We start from the raw sequence: 18,542 nt of genomic DNA, 5'->3' as shown, positions 1-18,542 counted from the left end.
AACTTTAAATTTAATTTATTTATATTATATAAATTTATTAATTTATTCATATTTATTGTTTTATTTTTATTGATTTTGTGTTACTTTATATTTTATTTGTTCAATTTCATTTTAGGGTGGCACGGCCGCTAGGAGACCAGGGTTCAATTCCACCCTCGGCCACCTCTGTGTGGAGTTTGCATGTTGTTTTCTCCGGGTAGTCCGGTTTCCTCCCACATTCCAAAAACATGCTAGGTTAATTGGCCACTCCAAATTGTCCATAGGTATGAATGTGAGTGTGAATGGTTGTTTGTCTATATGTGCCCTGTGATTGGCTGGCCACCCGTCCAGGGTGTACCCCGCCTCTCGCCCAAAGACAGCTGGGATAGGCTCCAGCACCCCCACGGCCCAAGGAAAAATCGGTAAAAAATTAATGAATAATTTTATTTTAAGTAATGTTATTACTTTGTACACACCGGTAGTAAAATGTATCGGTATCGGTATCACTATCGGCGATACAGTCTTCAGTATTTGCTTGGTATCGGACCGATACCAAAATGCCCTCGCAGGTGTGAGCGTCATGACGCCTCGTGACCGCTAGGTGACGCTGTGCTGACGTCACAGCCCAATCCCGCACACCACACTCTCCCTCGCACACAGACGCACACGCGCGCAGTCTGGCTTCCACGCCGTGAGTGGGGCAGCTTGCGGGCTCCCAAAGAGTGCGCACTGCGGCCGGCCCACCCGGGGAGTGGTTCCGCTCCCGCCGTCAGTCACGCAGCCCTGAGGAAGACGAACACTCCGCGCAGGTCGGCTCCTCAACTTGCTTCTCCCGAACCGCTCAACTTCCACACCGGGAAGGGAATAACGCGGACCGCTGCCGTGGATTGTTGTTGACGTGCATCAACCTGCTCCATGGCGAGACGCGACGCTCACGCCAGGTTGCTGCCGCCGCCGCTGCTGCTGCCACTGGCGGCGGCTTGGCTCCTCCTCTCCGCCCGTCAAGGTGAGCCTGTCGTCGGCGTGCGTGGGGAAAGTTTCCGCTTGCCGGGCAGTGGGTGGCTAATTCCCGGGCTGCAGGCGGCAGGTCACCGCTCAGGAAGCCTAATCCTGCTTGAGCCTCCAGCAGGCTGCTGCATGGTCACCTGCTGAATGTTCGCCTGGTGAAGGGAGGCTCCGTGTTGCCCCCCCCCCCGCCACCCCCGATAAGAGCTGTGATTAGTGGCATGAATGGCAGGAGTACTGCAATGTGTGGACCCCCGCACATTGCGGGGGGGGGGGGTGATTGGAAAACGCTGGGAAGTGAAGCGGCTTTCCAGTTTTACCAGTGGAATCATGAAAGAACACACTTGATCCACCTTTGGTTGATTTATTGATCTATTATTAGTGGAAACAGTTGATGTATTGATTTTGGATGTGTCAGTCATGCTGGTCCAGGTAGTCCAGGCTTCTGGTGGTTGAAGACGTTTCACCTTTAAAACCAAAAGGTTGCTTCCGTTCAGAAAGTTTGCCGATGATGTTTATGTTAGCACATGACAGGTAATGTTGACAGTTTTGGAGTTCTGGTGCTGTAACCGAGGTTGTTTTGTGGTGATGAAATATTTTGGTCATGGCGTCAGGAGACACCTGTTGGAAACATCTTCCTTCTGTTGTTGGTTCTCCTCTTCAAGGCCAAACTCTCCATTGTTTCATTGTTTCCAATTCATTTAACTGTTTTAAAAATACTTTATGCTCAGTGATCATTTTTTTTTACATTCACACAAATCAACAATGCCATAAATCTTTGTCTGAATTGGAATATTTAATGCAGTTGAAAAGAAGCACAAGATGCCATTTTAAAATAATCATTAAATACTTGGGCATGTTAGCATAATTGTGTTCAGGTGTGTTATTAAGTGCGCTAATGTGTGCTAATATCCAGTGCTATTGTATCCAGGTGTGTTAAGTGCTAACGTGTCCACGTGTGCTAATGTCTGCTAATATCCAGAGCTAATGTGGCCAGGTGTGCTAATGTACGCTAATATCCAGAGCTAATGTGTCCAGGTCTGTTAAATTCTAATGCGTGGTTGTGCTAATGTATGCTAATATCCAGAGCTAATGTGTCCAGGTATGTTAAATGCTAACAGGTCCAGGTGTGCTAATGTACGCTAATATCCAGTGCTAATGTGTCCAGGTGTGTTATGAAGTGCAAACGGGTCCAGGTGTGCTAAGGTATGCTAATATCCAGAGCTAATGTGTCCAGGTCTGTTAAATTCTAACGTGTGGTTGTGCTAATGTATGCTAATATCCAGAGCTAATGTGTCCAGGTATGTTAAATGCTAACAGGTCCAGGTGTCCTCAGGTATGCTAATATCCAGAGCTAATGTGTCCAGGTATGTTAAATGCTAACAGGTCCAGGTGTGCTAAGGTATGCTAATATCCAGAGCTAATGTGTCCAGGTGTGTTAAATGCTAACATGGCTGTGTGGACTAATGTACGCTAATACCCAGAGCTAATGTGTCCAGGTGTGTTAAATACTAACATGGCTGGGTGGGCTAATGTACGCTAATATCCAGTGCTAATGTGTCCGGGTGTGTTATGAAGTGCAAACAGGTCCAGGTGTGCTAAGGTATGCTAATATCCAGTGCTAATGTGTCCAGGTGTGTTAATTGCTAACATGTCCAGGTGTGCTAATGTATGCTAATATCCAGAGTCAACATGTCCAGGTGTGCTAATGTATGCTAATATCCAGTGCTAATATCTCCAAGTATGTTATAAAGTGCAAACATGTCCAGGTGTGCTAATATACGCTAATATCCAGAGTGAATGTGTCCAGGTGTGTTAGCATGTGCAAAAGCGTGTACACTCAACACTTTCCCCACTGTTTTGTGTTGAATGAATGTCACATTTTTAATGCTTTGCTGGTTTCTGTGTGAAAGGCACAGGCGTGTAACTGCATATGATGTACTGTGTGAAAAGAACGTTGCGCTTGGTGGTCATTTTAGTGTTAGGGATGTGAGGTAATGATGTCAATGCGGCCTCCTCCAAGGCTTTGATGCCCGAGGGTTTCCCCAAACGGCCCTTTGTCGTCATATTTGGAACCAAATGGCTAGGCTCCGCCTCCCCAAAGGTGCCACACCCTGCTGAAATGTCAACACTGATGAGTTCGGCGCTGATTAGCTTATCAGCGTGAGAGCAGGCGCTGATGATTATCGCCTTTAGAGCGGCGCGGCCTGATTATCCGCAGCTTTTATTAATGACTCGTCTTCTGTCGCCGGTTTGCGGCGCGCACATCTGACACGAAGACGCCGGGGGCGGGGCAGGCGAGCGTGGAGCCTTCGTGGCCTGGAGGTAGAGTGAGAGCACTTTTATTGGAATGAAAGGTCAGCTTTAAGTTTGACAAATGTAATTATTTGCCGTGATCAGCCATTAGCGTGTACTCGCACTGCAGGCACAGACGCAATCATTTCACCGTGCATTGTTCACGCAAACAAGAACAAATACCACTACAGCACGAAACACACACACATACGCGCGAACACACAAAAAGCCTTGCTGTGTTTAAATCCTATTTGGACCTGCCTGACCCACACTGAGAGCCATTTGCAGAAGCAGCCACCAAAAAAGCCATTCTTTGGCGTAAAGGTCCTCAGTCCTTTGTGGCTCATGGCAGATTGACTAAATGTCAAGGGCCCTGTCTTGGGAGATGTGTGTGTGTGTGTGTGTGTGTGTGTGTGGCTATATACACAGTACTTTTCACACACACATAGTAGAGCCCAGCCAGTTGTGGGCAGCTTGTCCACTGAGCCCTAAAACCAACTTGTTGTGTAATCTTGCTTAATAGACGTGTTAAGGTGACTATAGGGGTGTTATTTCATATATAGAGGGCTCTAATAATGGTAAAAACCTTATTTAGAAGGTGGTATACCGTTCAGTTCCACACAGTTCACCAACAATGGAGGACATCTTTCTTTATGCTGTTTTGGAAGTGTGTCCGCCAGTCAATACGCGATACCGTGTGAGGCTCCGCCCCTGCAAGTCCCCCCCCACAGTGCTTCATAGTCACTCTCTTCATTTTCTGGGTGCAGGGTGAAAGAATTCTCCACGGTTAGCGTCCTTTTGTGACAGTGGGCGTGGTCTTGTCCCCGGGGTTGACGTGCGGTATGAACATGGCTTCCCCACCGCTGCTGCAGCGAAAGGGGAAGTGTCAGGCTTGCACGCCGTTGCGTCACGTTGTTTGTCTTTTCCCACGCTAGCCGCCGGGTATCCGCTTATTGATCCAAAGCATTAACGACCCCGCCCCCTGCCTAATGAGCGCCGCACCTTTGCAGCCTCTTGCACGATCCGCCGCTTTTCTCTCCCATCGCACGTTTGGCCGACGCAGAAGCAGTCGTCATGGATACGACCGTCTTCTGGTTTCGTGTGGATGCTTAGAAAGGCGTCGAGTTGAGGGGGTTGGGGGAGCGGGGGAAACTCTGAAGTGCTTGTGGATTCTTTTGCAGGTCTGCACTCGCTCCAGCGCCACTTTGACTCGCCTCGGTCATTCTGAGCACTTCCTGACTCGGTTTTAGCCGGCAGGCGAGAGCGGCTGAGTCGTCATCAAGCTTTGAAGGCTGCTTCACATGCAGCACCCTGCCCCCCCTTTTTTTGCGCCTCCATCACGGCCTCCCAGTGAACGCCGCTCCTCGGTCCAGACAAATACGTCTGGCAGCATAAATGCATCAACTACTTGGATGCGCCACACATGCCGTGAAGGCTCTCACACAAACAAACATGGCAACTTCACAGTCTTCTTCATCTTCCTCTTCTGCATTCTGGGCTCGGGACTCCCATTCCAGCCGCCCTGGCCGCCTCCCCAGTGGGGGGCCCTTTTGTTGGAACAGCTTTTTGGTGGAGTTAGAAAGGCTGCCAGTGCAATTCTTCTTCTCAGCCTCATTGCTTAGGCAGCGAGGGAGTAAGAGGCAACTTCAGAAGGGGGGAAAATGTTGAGACAAGGCCACTCTGTCTACCCCCATCCAATTCGGTGTCCGTTTTAGTCCGCTTTAGCTCCGTTTACTTCGTTTCCAGAGAGGACCACAAACAGAAAAATGCAAGGATCCTGATTTTGTGCACTCAAGACGCTAAAACCAATCTAATGTAGATCAATATATGTTCAACTATACAAAATAAAACATAATTATGGAGGAAAATGTCATACGTGAGAAACAGAAATACTACAAATATGTTGCCAAAGTTCATGGTGGAGTCGGAACAACAAGCTACATTCACCCCCACTGTCTTTGGAATGTGTTCCGCATCAGTGTGGGGACGACAAGTACAGGAAGAAAGGAAGAGATGACACAATTCCGTCGCTGGACTCTACATTTGTCAGGGATGGTTTCCTGGCTAGCTTGCTGTGGTTGTCGAACGGCGGCACACAGGAAGGAGGACTCCTTTCCAACATGTGACATGCCTTCCATGTTTCGGCAGAGATTTTTCACCTCACGTACCCAATCTTGACGATGAGCTATGAAAATATGACATTGTGACGACGGTCCAACGCTCCAATGGTTGCCAATGTTTTTGCCTCAGGCATATATTTCAGGCGCCGGCGTAAATAATAAAAAAGCTATGGTGTAATTACTGCTTGATGCAATTTAGAGGCGCTCCCTTGGCCTGCAGTGAATGCCACTGAGAACCCCCCTCTGTGAGGTTTTTGCGTTTCATGTGCGCCGCTACCCACCCTCCTGAAAAAACTCAGCGATAGAAAAATATGAAACGAGTGCAGCGTCCATGCCTGTGACCCCCCCACCCCCCCCGAACCCCCCCTGGATTCTATTTGCAGGCTTCATGGAGTGAGGATGACTTCTTAATCCCCCCCAGGGAGACATTTGGAGGCTCCAGTGGTTCTCTTCATGAGAGCGGGGAGGCAGTTGGATGGTTTTGGGCTGTGTGTGTGTGTGTTGGGGGTGGGGGGGGGGCGTGTTCTGGCCCGGGCTAGCTGGACAGGGCCGCTAATGAGGTGTATAGGTGCACTTTCATGCGCGTCCACTTTCCCTCCCAGCATGTGTGGCGCTCGCTTGCGTTTAAAGTTGCTGATTAGCTTTTGGAGGTGAATCACGCGTTTGTGGAGGAACAGAGACGAAACACTCAAAAGATGTTTTCTTCTTCTTCTTTACACACAAAGACAACAGAAGTACACACATTACACACTGGAGTTGGAGATGCGTGATATCTTTTTCTGATATCCCGATGCTGATAACCTTCTGCTTTTCAAGCTGGAGATGGTGCAGATACATTTTTATATCTACTTTTTAAAAAAATTTAACTGTAGTTTGTTCAGACAGGTAAGAAGGACTGGAACAAATTAGGATTTGATTAACTGCCAAATATCTTGACATTACTACGACCACATCACTACCAGGAGTATAGAGCGGCGGGAGCCACCTGCTGTGGCCCAGCAGAGTGCACTTGTATTGGGGCACATGCCCCGGCACCTGCAGTGAGGATCCGGAGGTCAGGAGAAGCGGAGTACAAAGCAGGAGGAGCCACCAAAATATTGGTGCACGGACTCCGAGCAGCCAGTGTGGCGTCACCGAGGACTCTGGCAAACCTTTTGCACTTTTCATAACACGCGGTGCTGGCGTTAGGTTCTTTTAGTGTTTGGCGTTTTTTTTTTTTTTTTTACAACATCCTTCCTCTTCAAGTGAATGTTTGTTTACAAGTGAGAGCTCAGGGGACGTTACACAGGTTGTTAAGGTCAAAAAAAGGAGTGCTTGATTTGCTCACCCGCACAGTAATCTTGTCTATTTGGAGCGTTTTTTCAAAATTGATTGGCTATCTGAGCTATTTTTAATGGTTTGATGTCATAATTCCCTCATATCGGCCCAATAGATATTGTATCGTTTTGATTTGAGAATATATTCAATAGCTTTCAATAGTGCATGCTAACAGGAGGCTAGCGTGCTAAGACGTGAATGTAGCTTACAGCTCTTTGTGTGTTAATAATTAATACAAATGTTGCCGCTAATGAAGCAAAGGTGGCAAAAATCTATATTTATATGTATGTATGTGTGTGTGTGTGTGTGTGTGTGTACATCTGACCTCATCCTGCTTTGATCAATAACCTTCTGCGTGTGTGTTGAGACATACTTAGGGAGTGTCTTGTTGTCATGCTAATCACACGTGTTCGGTCGAGCAGCACAGCTTGCCTTTTTCAATTAACGCTCGTTTGATTTTGTTTTTTGCATCCGCCCCTTTGTTTTAAATTGGGAGTCTTCAGGACACGCACACACACACACACACACACTCAATGGGAAATTGTCATGAAATAGCAAATGAAAGAGTTTCATTTTGCATGTGTGTGTATGTGTGTCATGCTATCATGCCCCGCATTGTGTGTGCTAATTACTGAGCTTTTTGATAGCTGGTGAGAAAGCATCCTGAACACTCACTGCTGACATCAGCATCTGTGTGTGTGTGTGTGTGTGTTTTGGCACCATGGTGGTACATCATCCAGCATGTGTAAAGTGATGCAAAAACAACAATAATACATTGAAAAGCATGTGCACACCTTGACTTGTTAAGTGTTTTGTATGTGTGTGTGTGTGTGTGTGTGTGCATGTATCTCACACATGCAGCAGCGTCCCTCGCAGAAAAGTGTCAAACAAATAAACTCTTTTAGGACGGGTGACGGGATGTCGGCTCCATGTGAAGAATGCTGGCCTCCAGCGCCCGTTAATTGTCGCAGGCAGCCTGCTGATCAGCAAACCAGCCAATAAAACACCCGTTATTTGGCCTTTTTATTGTCCTGTAACACGCATCTGAAGTAGTGATAATCATTAATATGAGAGCTGAAATGTAAAAGCTCTTTGCAAGGACTCTCCATCTCTAACAAGAGCTGCATCATTTTTTTTTTGTGGGGAAAAAAAATGCAGTCAGGGCCGTGTGCTTTCATTTTATGCTTGGACCGCTTAACTTAGACTGAAAAGGCTGTCCTCCATAAGCTTTATGGCTCGACCATACCAGGGTCACTCGTGTCGAGGGTCCTTCAAACCAGGCTGTATGTGTAACTTTAGTACCGGCTGCACGGCGGCCGACAGCGAGTAGACCCGAGTTCAATCCCACCATCTGCAATCTGTGTGGAGTTTGCATGTTGAGTTCTCCGAGGACTCCGGTTTCCTCCCACATTCCAAAAACATGCTAGGTTAATTGGCCACTCCAAATTGTCCATAGGTATGAATGTGAGTGTGAATGGTTGTTTGTCTATATGTGCCCTGTGATTGGCTGGCCACCAGTCCAGGGTGTACCCCGCCTCTCGCCAGAAGACAGCTGGGATAGGCTCCAGCACCCCCGCGACCCTCGTGAGGATAAGCGGTAGAAAATGAATGAATGAATGGAAAGAAGCAGTGCCCTCACCCTAGTAAGTCATTATCTGAAAAACATGTCCGCCTCACCAAAGAGCCAGGTTATTTGCTCTAATCTCAGCATGGCTCGTCATCCCACTTCTGACACCATTTCGACTTCGGAAGTCGATATCTGAAAAACCTGTCCTCCTTACCAAAGAACCAAGTTTTGGGGCGCATGCACGCCTTCAGTCATCTAACTACACATTCGTGGGGCCCAAGGGGCCTCAAACTAGGCACCACATGGCTAATCATCCCAATTCTGACACTTCCTCTGCTTGAAAGAAACTTCTAACGGTTGTCAGCCGTTTTTCACGAGAGGTCCCGACTGTGCGACTGGCACCCTGTTAACACCAGAAAGTAGAACTCGCCCACCCCCTTAAAAGTTCATTCATTCATTTTCTACTGCTTGTCCTCACGAGGGTTACGAGGGGTGCTGGAGCCTATCCCAGCTGTCTTTAGGCGAGAGGCAGAAGTACAGGCGGGGTACACCCTGGACTGGTGGCCAGCCAATCACAGGGCACATATAGACAAACAACCATTCACACTCACATTCATACCTATGGACAATTTGGAGTGGCCAATTAACCTAGCATGTTTTTGGAATGTGGGAGGAAACCGGAGTACCCGGAGAAAACCCACACATGCACGGGGAAAACATGCAAACTCCACACAGAGATGGCGCAGTTGGAATTGAACTCGGGTCTCCTAGCTGTGAGGTCTGTGTGCTAACCACTCGACCACCGTGCAGCGGTTGTTTAAAAGTTCATTCATTCATTTTCTACCGGGTCACGGGGGTGCTGGAGCCTATCCCAGCTGTCTTCGGGTGAGAGGTGGGGTACACCCTGGACTGGTGGCCAGCCAATCACAGGGCAATTGAACCCTGATCTTCTAGCTGTGAGGTCTGCGCGCTAACCACTCAACCACTCTTTAAAAGTTCATTCATTCATTCATTTTCTACCGCATTTTCCTCACGAGGGTCGCGGGGGGTGCTGGAGCCTATCCCAGCTGTCTTCGGGCAAGAGGCGGGGTAAACCCTGGACTGGTCGCCAGCCAATCACAGGGCACATATAGACAAACAACCATTCACACTCACATTCATACCTATGGACAATTTGGAGTGGCCAATTAACCTAGCATGTTTTTGGAATGTGGGAGGAAACCGGAGAAAACCCACGCATGCACAGGGAGAACATGCAAACTCCACACAGAGATGGCCGAGGGTGGGAATTGAACCCTGGTCTCCTAGCTGTGAGGTCTGCGCGCTAACCACTAGACCGCCGTGCCGCCCACTCTTTAAAAGTTGTTACATTTAATCAATTAATAAATGTAATTTTTAATGGATATAATTCATTTTAGCAGGGTAGTTTACCAAGCTAATACAGTATATATGACAAATATTTTAAATATATTAATAATATTAAAATATATAAAATATATAATAATAATATAATATTAAAATAAACAACTGAAAATATAAAACCATTGAGATAAATAATGACTTATTAACAACTACTATGGCGGCATCCACGTGAAGGAGGATGTGAGCGGTATTGATGGATGGGTCAGGAACCCGCCCACCCCCACTCCTCCCCCAGCATGCTAAATGGGCCCGGTTACACGCTGCTTAATGTGCCGCGTCTGAGCAGCTAATTAGCCACCTAGCTTGCCAGCTGACATTTGCCGTCCAATTAGCGTTGTTCTATGTCTCATTTAACAAAGCACATTAAAGGTGCAGAACGTGCCGCCCCCTCCCCATTGCCGCCGCCCCCGCCACCCCAGACTGTTTACTGGTGAGCACCAGCCTTTGGAGTGTATACATCGATGTGATGAAAACATCAATGTGGATGTTTATGGGTAAAATATGAGGAACGGGTCTTACAGTAAGGATGCTGGCCCCTCGCAACCCGGATCGGGAAGCCAACCGGACCACCTCGTCCTCACTGGGTCCGGTGACATGATGGTTAGGTGCATGTGTGATGAATGCTCCAATTCAAGATGGCTTCACAGGGAGAAAAAATGTCGATGAATGCCACCTACCGCACCCCCACCCCCGCCTCATAGGTGTCGGCCTGCGTTTGAACCCTCAGATGATGTCACGCCGCATCGGCATCCTGGGACTTTGACGGAATCGGTCCCTCGCCTCTTGGATGTGTTTATCATGACGCTCCACATGGCGAGCGAGGCTGGAATTTTTCTGGATGGATGGGACTGATATTCGGGGTAGGGGGACTTCTTACGCTAAATCACCCCTCTTAACCCCCCTCTTTTCGCCCCAGCGTCCTCTGCAGTGGTCTATGATGTTGGCGCCCGCCAGCCAGCCCGCGGAGAAGAGAAAGACGGGATTGCAGGAGACCTCTGGACACAATGTGGCACAAAGCTCCAGCTCCAGGCAACAATGGAATTACAAGCACTGGCAGCCGCAGCAGATTAGTGTTATTCCATAAACTCTCTGCTCCTTCGGGAATTCTTAGTGGCAGCGCTCACTTTAGTGGGAGACATGGCCGCCAGGATGTCGGCTTGGGATTTTCCACGCCAAAATAGCTTACTTTCTCCATGCTTCTGATGGCAGGACGCGGTCTTGATTGGGTAAACCCGCTACGGACTTCATCATTAGGCCGATTCTGGATCTAGTCCTCACAATACGGTTCTCTTTCAAGCCAAGCGCTTGAGACCCATGCCGGTCAGTGTCAAGGACAGGTTTTTCAGTCTAAACCAAATCCACATTGAGGGTGTCAGAAGTGGGATCATGCGTAAGGTCACTCGTGCTGTGTTTAGTTTGAAGGACCCTTGGATGATAGAAACAGAGATCTTTGTTTGGAGCTAAGTTAAATAAATCAAACATAATTTAAGATTAAGATTAAGATTAAGATATGCCTTTATTCGTCCCTCAGTGGGGAAATTTGTATTGCACAGCAGCAAGAGTACAGAGTCAGTTAAGCAGTACAAAATACACAATATAGAAAAATAAACAATATAAACAACCCAAGTATTAACAAGAATCACTTGTTCGCTATGTTCCTCAGGGTTCCCTTCCGAGCCCACTCATCTTCATTCATTCATTCATTTTCTAGCTGTCTTTGGGCGAGAGGCGGGGTACTCCCTGGACTGATGGCCAGCCAATCACAGGGCACATATAGACAAACAACCATTCACACTCACATTCATACCTATGGACAATTTGGAGTGGCCAATTAACCTAGCATGTTTTTGGAATGTGGGAGGAAACCGGAGTACCCGGAGATGGCTGAGGGTGGAACTGAACCCTGGTCTCCTAACTGTGAGGTCTGCGTGCTAACCACTAGACCGCCGTGCCGCCTAAGTTGAATTAATCAAGCATAATTTCACTTGTTCACTATGTTCCTCAAGGTTCCCTTCCAAGCCCACTGATCTTCTGTTCTTAAATTTAAAACCTAAAGAAATCTTTATTGTCACGATTCGTATTGAAGAATCCATCTTGTATCTGCTCTTAACATGATAGCCATTCAACTGGTAGAGCGAGCTGTGTGGGTTGGAGTGGGGGTGGGGGTGTGGAGTACAGGGTTGGTTGGTTGGTTGGTGTGGGGGGGGGGTTGCAATGATATGATGATGTCTTCTTTTCAAATGTTATTAAAGATGGCTTTGTACTCAGCTTACCTAAACAAGATTACGATATAGTCCATCTCCACATTTTATTATAATAATAGAGCACACACACACACACATACGCACACACACACTAGTGCACCAAAAGACAATGACATGGCCCGAGGCAACGCCTCTACCTCATTTTCTATTCCCTGTTTTCTTTTTTTTCCTCAGTCTGTCACGTCATTTTTACGTCTCTTCTTCCTCCATTTCCTCCTCCTCTTCCTCCCTCCCTTTCTGTGTGGACTCTCATTATCTGCGTCTTCATCAGCGTCCTCGTCGGCCGTCTTTTGCACAGGATTCAAATAGTAATTTAATTGCTTCACAGTTCCAAATGAGCCTGACTGTTAAGATTCTTCTTTTTTTTTACAGGCTGAGAACTCTCTCTCTCTCTCTCTCTCTCTCTCTTTCTCTCGCTCTCTGTTTCTCGCTCTCTCTGTTTCTCTCTGTCGCCAGCAGGTTATACGAGTAAATAAGAAAGGAGTAACAAACGAGGGAATGTGGTGGAGCAGGTTTACGGGAGGAATGTTGCTAGCCTTTTCTTGCTTTTCCCTTTGCGCCTGGAAAGGTATCACATGGGGACACATGCATTGTGCAATTCCGTGTGTTTCTTTTCCGATTATCCTTTCCGATACCAAGTGAAATTCAGGCTGGTGTCCGTATTCTTTGTACAAATTCACCTAATGTGTCAGGTCAATTCTAAAAACGTTTAATGTCTTAAATATCATATTTAGTCTTATTATGTACTATGTACTATATTGTGTAATAGTAGTGTAAAGGTGATTATAGGGTTGTTATTTTATGTGTAGAGGGCTCTCATAATATTAAAAAGCAGATTTTAAAGGTGGTAAACATGTTTTCTATGACGTATATGTCTTTTTTCTCTTATGTATACTATATTGGATAATAGAAGTGTAAATGTGATTATAGGGTTGCTATTTCATGTCTAGAGGGCTCCAATAATATTGAAAAGTGGATTTTGCAGGTTGTAAACATGTTTTCTATGGCGTATATGTTTTATTTCCTCTTATTATGTATACTATATTGGATAATAGGAGTGTAAAGATAACTTTAGGGGTGTTATTTTATGTGTAGAGAGCTCTCATAATATTAAAACGTGGATTTTGAAAGTGGTAAACATGTTTTCTATGACGTATATGTCTTTTTTTCTCTTATTATGTATACTATATTGGATAATAGAAGTGTAAAGGTAACTTTAGGGATGTTATTTCATGTCTAGAGGGCTCCAATAGTATTGAAAAGTGGTTTTAGAGGGTGGTAAACATGTTTTCTATGGCGTATATGTTTTATTTCCTCTTATTATGTATACTATATTGGATAATAGCAGTGTAACGGTAACTTTAGGGGTGTTATTTTATGTGTAGAGGGCTCTCATAATATTATAAAGCGGATTTCGAAGTTGATAAACATGTGGAAATTTGGGAATTCACTAACATCATCCGACACTAAAGTGTATAGTATAGTCCCGTCTTCCTTGAGCCAGTAACTTTCATGGACAAATAATGGTTAGCATGGCGAGTGGTCATGTGATGACAGCAGCGCCGCCACGCCGCGCGCTCGGAAGATGAAGAAAGAAGATGACTACAGCAGCACAGGAGCGATTTTTATTCCCGAAACGAGTACTTAAGGCTGCATGGATTATTGATGGCCTCTCTCGGGGTGGGGGGGCGGTGCGCCTCCCGCTTCTCATCCTCATCTTCGCCCAGCCCCTCCCCTCCTATTCTACCCTCCTGTGTGTGTTTTCATCCTTCTCGTCTTCCTTTTTTGTCATTTTACTGCCATGTGACGGCCATCAGCAGCTTGTTTAACATCAAAGCTTTTCAGTGATGTGTGTCACTTCCTGTTAGAAAATGGTGGGTATTATCACAATCACCTCGCATAAGCAGAAGATGAATGGATGGAAAAAACATGTAAAAGAAGACAATTTAAAAAATGAAACTACCTGACCAAAGCATCTTCGTTTTATGTTAAAGGTGACTAAAAAGTTTATATAGCTCAATATTGTCTTCATATCCAAAAGCCAATAAAAAAGGTTGTGCCCCCCCCCAAAAAAAATCTAATAAATAAATAAAGTTGTCCCCCAGTCTAATTTTACCCCCCCCCCCAGTGTGTTCTGTCATCCCGCCACCACTTTCCTGTCCTTCTGGCTCGCCTCGTCGCTCCATTTTTGTTCGCCTCCTCTTTAAGCTCCTTGTTCCCCTCCACACCCCCCCTCCATCTCAGGCCCCCCCACCCCTCAACCCCCCCGCCTCGCTTGCCATCTGAACAAATTGCTGGGGACGATACGCGTCCAGGTTGGGCTGCCCTAGTTTCGTCTCCCGTGTGCTCTCTTCCTTTGCCATCGCGGCGTGTTTTTATTCATATGGGAGGGGGGGGGGGTGGAAAACAAGAAAAAAGAGGAGGAGGAGCGTGGAAGAACAACAAAAGAGTGGCGAAAGGGAGGAGGCATGTTATTTCAGTTTAAAGTAGAATCAGCAGCGCCCCCAGTGGAACAAAGCAGTACTGACGTCACAGGAAGTGAAACCAGGAAGTACGTTTGCTTTTTTTTTTGGAAAGATGATTATGTGCAGGAACTCTCCCCCGTTGTGCACTCTTCCCCTGCCCGACTTTGCCGCCTGCCTCTGAGGTCAATCTGCCGGCGGCGGAGGCGGCCGCGTTCGTGACCTCGTTGGATGAGCGCCGCCTCCAGTGGCCTCTTCAACCGCATGAATATCAAAACATTCACGTGTCAGGACTTCACCCACTCGGCTATATCTCCACCTTTTCCATGCCGTCGTATGTGGCAGCTCGGAAGCTATTCAGACCTGTCAGTGCACATTAGAGATGACCATTTTTTTTTCAAAGCGATATTTCTACACAGTAAAAGTATTTTTAAATTGCTTCTGTTGTGAAGTGGTGCCGTATAGAAAATACAATTCAAATCAAATAAAGTTGACCTTCCTGGGGGAAACACTGCTGTGTGTGTTTGTGTGTGTGTGTGTGTGTGTGCGTGTGTTTGTAGCATGCTCATGACACATGCGCAACATGGCATCAAAGCGCATGTGGCCGCCCTTCTTCAATTATAGATTCTTTTGCCCGCTGCGCCACGGGACGTGCACTTAATCAGCACAAGAAAAAATGTCACCGCTGCCCCGCCCCCCCAACCAAATCCCCCACGTGTTGATGGATCACGATGCGAATGCATCACATCAATATTTCCGGTCAGATGCTGCTCAGAGTGCAAATAAAGACGAGAAGACACCAGTGAAGCTTCTCGGCTCAATTGTTAACCGCTCAGTGCCACCCTTGGGGGTCGGGGGGGCAGGGTGGCAATGTTCAGGTCAGGTTGTTTAACATGTTACATATCAACATGCAGTAGAAATGATGTTATCACAGCATCGGAATCAACGTTAAAGTGGGGGTGCACAAAATGAGGGAATTTACCATTTAAAAAAAATATACCTAATTTTCATAAAACAAGTGCTCCTTTTTTCGCTTGCTGGTAAACAAACATTCATTGTCAGAGGAAGACATTTTGTGTGACGTTTGTCGCGCTAACCTCTAGACCGCCGTGCCGCCCGCCAAAACAAACATAGAGCGTACAAAAACCTTATCAGCCACCTGGAACACCAGCCAGAGTCCTCTGTGGCGGCACACCGGTTACTCTGAGCGTGTGCCCGAATGCAGTGCACCTTGCTGATGTGGTAGTGGTAGTAGTCATTCATGATATTGGATTAGGACACATCAACACTTACACTTGGACAAATCCTGACATCCAAAAGTTGTCATCACCATATCGGTGTTGAGAAGTATATACTTATCATTATCGGTTTGTTACGTTAAAGTTTGTTTTTCATCAAATCTCCATCCGGCACTGCCCGGGTCCCAGCACCTTCCAGTGAGTCGAATTGAAAGGAGAATTTCAATTTGAATACTTGGTTCCGTGTCAGTTCTTCTGAAGGTGTTGCGCTTATTCAGCTGCAGGGCGGAAGAAGGGAAAGTGGATCTCCACCACCGGTCCTTTTAAACTTGTGGCTTTTACGGCCATTAGGAGGAATATTTGATGCTGCTTATAATAGATTGTGTGTGTCTGTGTGCGTCTGTGTGTGTGTGTCTGTGTGTGTGAGACTTGAGTACACAACATTCTTTCTGCCTGGCTTGCTGATTGAAAGAAAAAAATCAATTTCCTCCAGTGCAGGACTGCAATCTCTTTGTGGTGGTGGGTTGGGGGGGAGGACTTGATGATGTCATTGTCTAATTTGCATAATTGACAATGCCATGACGTGCGTTCATGTAGGAGAGCAAGAATAGAATAAAACAAATATGAATAAATAAAACAAATAAATAAATAATAATATAAATAATATCATAAAATTAATAAAACAAAGAAATAAAAAATAAATAATAAAATAATTAAAACAAATATAAATAAAACAAAGAAATAAACAATAAGTATAAATAATATAAGTATAAATAATATAATAAATAAATATTAAAATAAATAAAACAAAGAAATAAATAATAAGTATAAATAATATCATAAATAAATACTAATATAAATAAAACAAATAAAAAAATATAAATAATAAAATAAATAAAACAAATATAAATAAATAAAACAAAGAAAACTAATAAGTATACATAATATAATAAATAAATAATAAAATAAATAAAACAAATAAATTAAATATAAATAATAAATAATAAAATAAATAAAGAAAATATAAACAAATAAAACAAACAAATAAATAAGTATAAATAATATAATCAGTATGAATAATAAATAAATAATAAAATAAATAAAACAAAGGAAAAATAGAATTTAACAGTAAAACTAAAAAAACAACAAGAATCATGTAATTTTAGTGTCATGTATTTACATTTGAAAGCAATTAGGTCAACAAAGTAAATCAATCAATAAATATAGCTGAGAGGCGGGCATTGTACTGCCAAACATTCAACTCCTTTTGTTGTCACCGTTATATCAGTCCAAACAAAGGTACCGTTAGTTGTCATCATAATTGTTTCCATGACTGCATATGAACATAACTTCTATCATCCTTCCCTTCTCCACCATTTGGACGCCCCTGCTTTGGTTGCTTTGGAGAGTGTGTGTGTTTGTTGTCATCATTTTTCTTGTCGCAGACTGGAAAGGAGTCGCATTGGTTAGATGAGACGGCAGTAAAAAAGTGTGTGTGTGTGTTTTGGAGTGCCGCAGCAGTGATGGGGGGGGGGTGAGCACACAGGAATGACTGTTGACAAGTCGCTAATTAGCAATCAGAGTGAGACTCCCGGCTGGGAAAGAGATCTTTGTTTTGTGCGCCCCCTCCGCCCCTCCGCCCCTCAGAACCCCCTCTCTCTCACTCTGTTTTTGCAGCACAGAGTGTTTCTTTTTGTGTGTGTGTGGGGGGGGCTGTTGTCACTGCTTGTGTATGTTGTGTGTTTGTCACACACACTCTCAGTGACGACGATGAGGATGATGATCAAAGGCGTGCGTGAGGTGAGTGCCCTTTGACCTCTCTGTGTAAGCGGCGGCCATGTTTGGTTACTAATTGGGACGTATTTGTGGTGGGCCGACACAACAGTTTTTCATTGGCCCCCCGTGGCACACTCTAAAAATATCATTTAATAAGACAACAAAAATTAAAAAAACATAAAAATGTAAACGTTGGTATAAGAATAATGTCATTTTTCGAGGCATACAGATCAAGAGCCACTTTTGTTTTGGAGGTGGCGTTCAAATGTCAAGGGTTCGGAGGTCAAGTCCTTGTGTTCGATGTCATTCGGCACGGTACCTGAAGAAGTGGGTGGGGGTGGGTGGGGGTGTCGCTTTCCTCTCGGTGACAAAGAGCGAGAGAAAACCCGTCTGAATAATTCCAATATGTGCTTTGTGGCGTCTTATCAAACACGAAAGCGGCCCGATAAGAGCGCCACGTTGCCACTCAATCAAATGCTAACGAGATTAGCATAGGAGACCATACTCTCCTCCGTCACCCTTTCTGGGGCTCAAAGTAGAGATTCGTTTCCTTTTGGGCATCAAAAAAAAAAAAAAGCTCCATCCGCCAGCTTCGCAACACGTTCCTTTCAACAGTAAGACCATTCACGCACGGTAATAGCCTCCATTTCAATAATAATGCAGCCTGAAAGCTCTCCCCATCGCCGTAATGGCCGCCATTTACGCCGGCAGCTCAACAGGTGCGGCGAGATGGACAGAGAGAGTGCCGGCAGGGCGAAGCGGAGGCAGCGGCGGCCGTACAAATCACGTGTGATTGGATTTGTTTTCTTTCTTTCCTCTATTGATCTTTATTTCTACTACGGCTGTGCTGCAAGTGGACCATTTTTCACTCGTCCTTTCTTGGCCGGAGGCGCTAAGTTGTTGAGCCATTATTGGCCTGTCCTCAACTCCCTAAAGTCACGGATGTAAACAAGGAGCTCCAATCCCGTCTCATGTTCTTGTAGCTCCTTTGTAGCCTTTAAGCTAGCGGAAAGATGTTATGTCTCTAATGGGCTAAAACAGGTGGGCAAACTACGGCCCGGGGGCCACATTTGGCCCACCAAGTGTTTGAATACGCA

The 18,542-nt window shown here is 45.5% G+C and overlaps 1 protein-coding gene across 2 annotated transcripts in view; it reads left to right on the top strand.

The window, feature by feature from the left end:
- Nucleotides 1-615: 615 nt before the first annotated feature.
- Nucleotides 616-18,542, top strand: part of pvrl2l (PVR cell adhesion molecule related 2 like) — a 137,034-nt gene continuing 119,107 nt past the window's right edge. Inside the window, exon 1 of one of the 2 annotated variants that reach the window (XM_058047572.2) lies at nt 616-985. In XM_058047572.2, the coding sequence (XP_057903555.2) occupies nt 895-985 (91 nt within the window). In that variant the 5' untranslated portion in view covers nt 616-894. The remainder of the gene's footprint in view (nt 986-18,542) is intronic. The other variant, XM_058047573.2, reaches the window with a different exon arrangement.

This window comes from Doryrhamphus excisus, linkage group LG7 (assembly GCF_037039965.1).
Source record: "Doryrhamphus excisus strain RoL-2023G ecotype Guam linkage group LG7, RoL_Dexc_Guam_v1.1, whole genome shotgun sequence".
Classification (NCBI taxonomy): Eukaryota; Metazoa; Chordata; class Actinopteri; order Syngnathiformes; family Syngnathidae; genus Doryrhamphus; species Doryrhamphus excisus.
The sequence above is the reverse complement of the archived record's forward strand: the minus strand, read 5'-3'. Positions and strand labels throughout refer to the sequence as shown.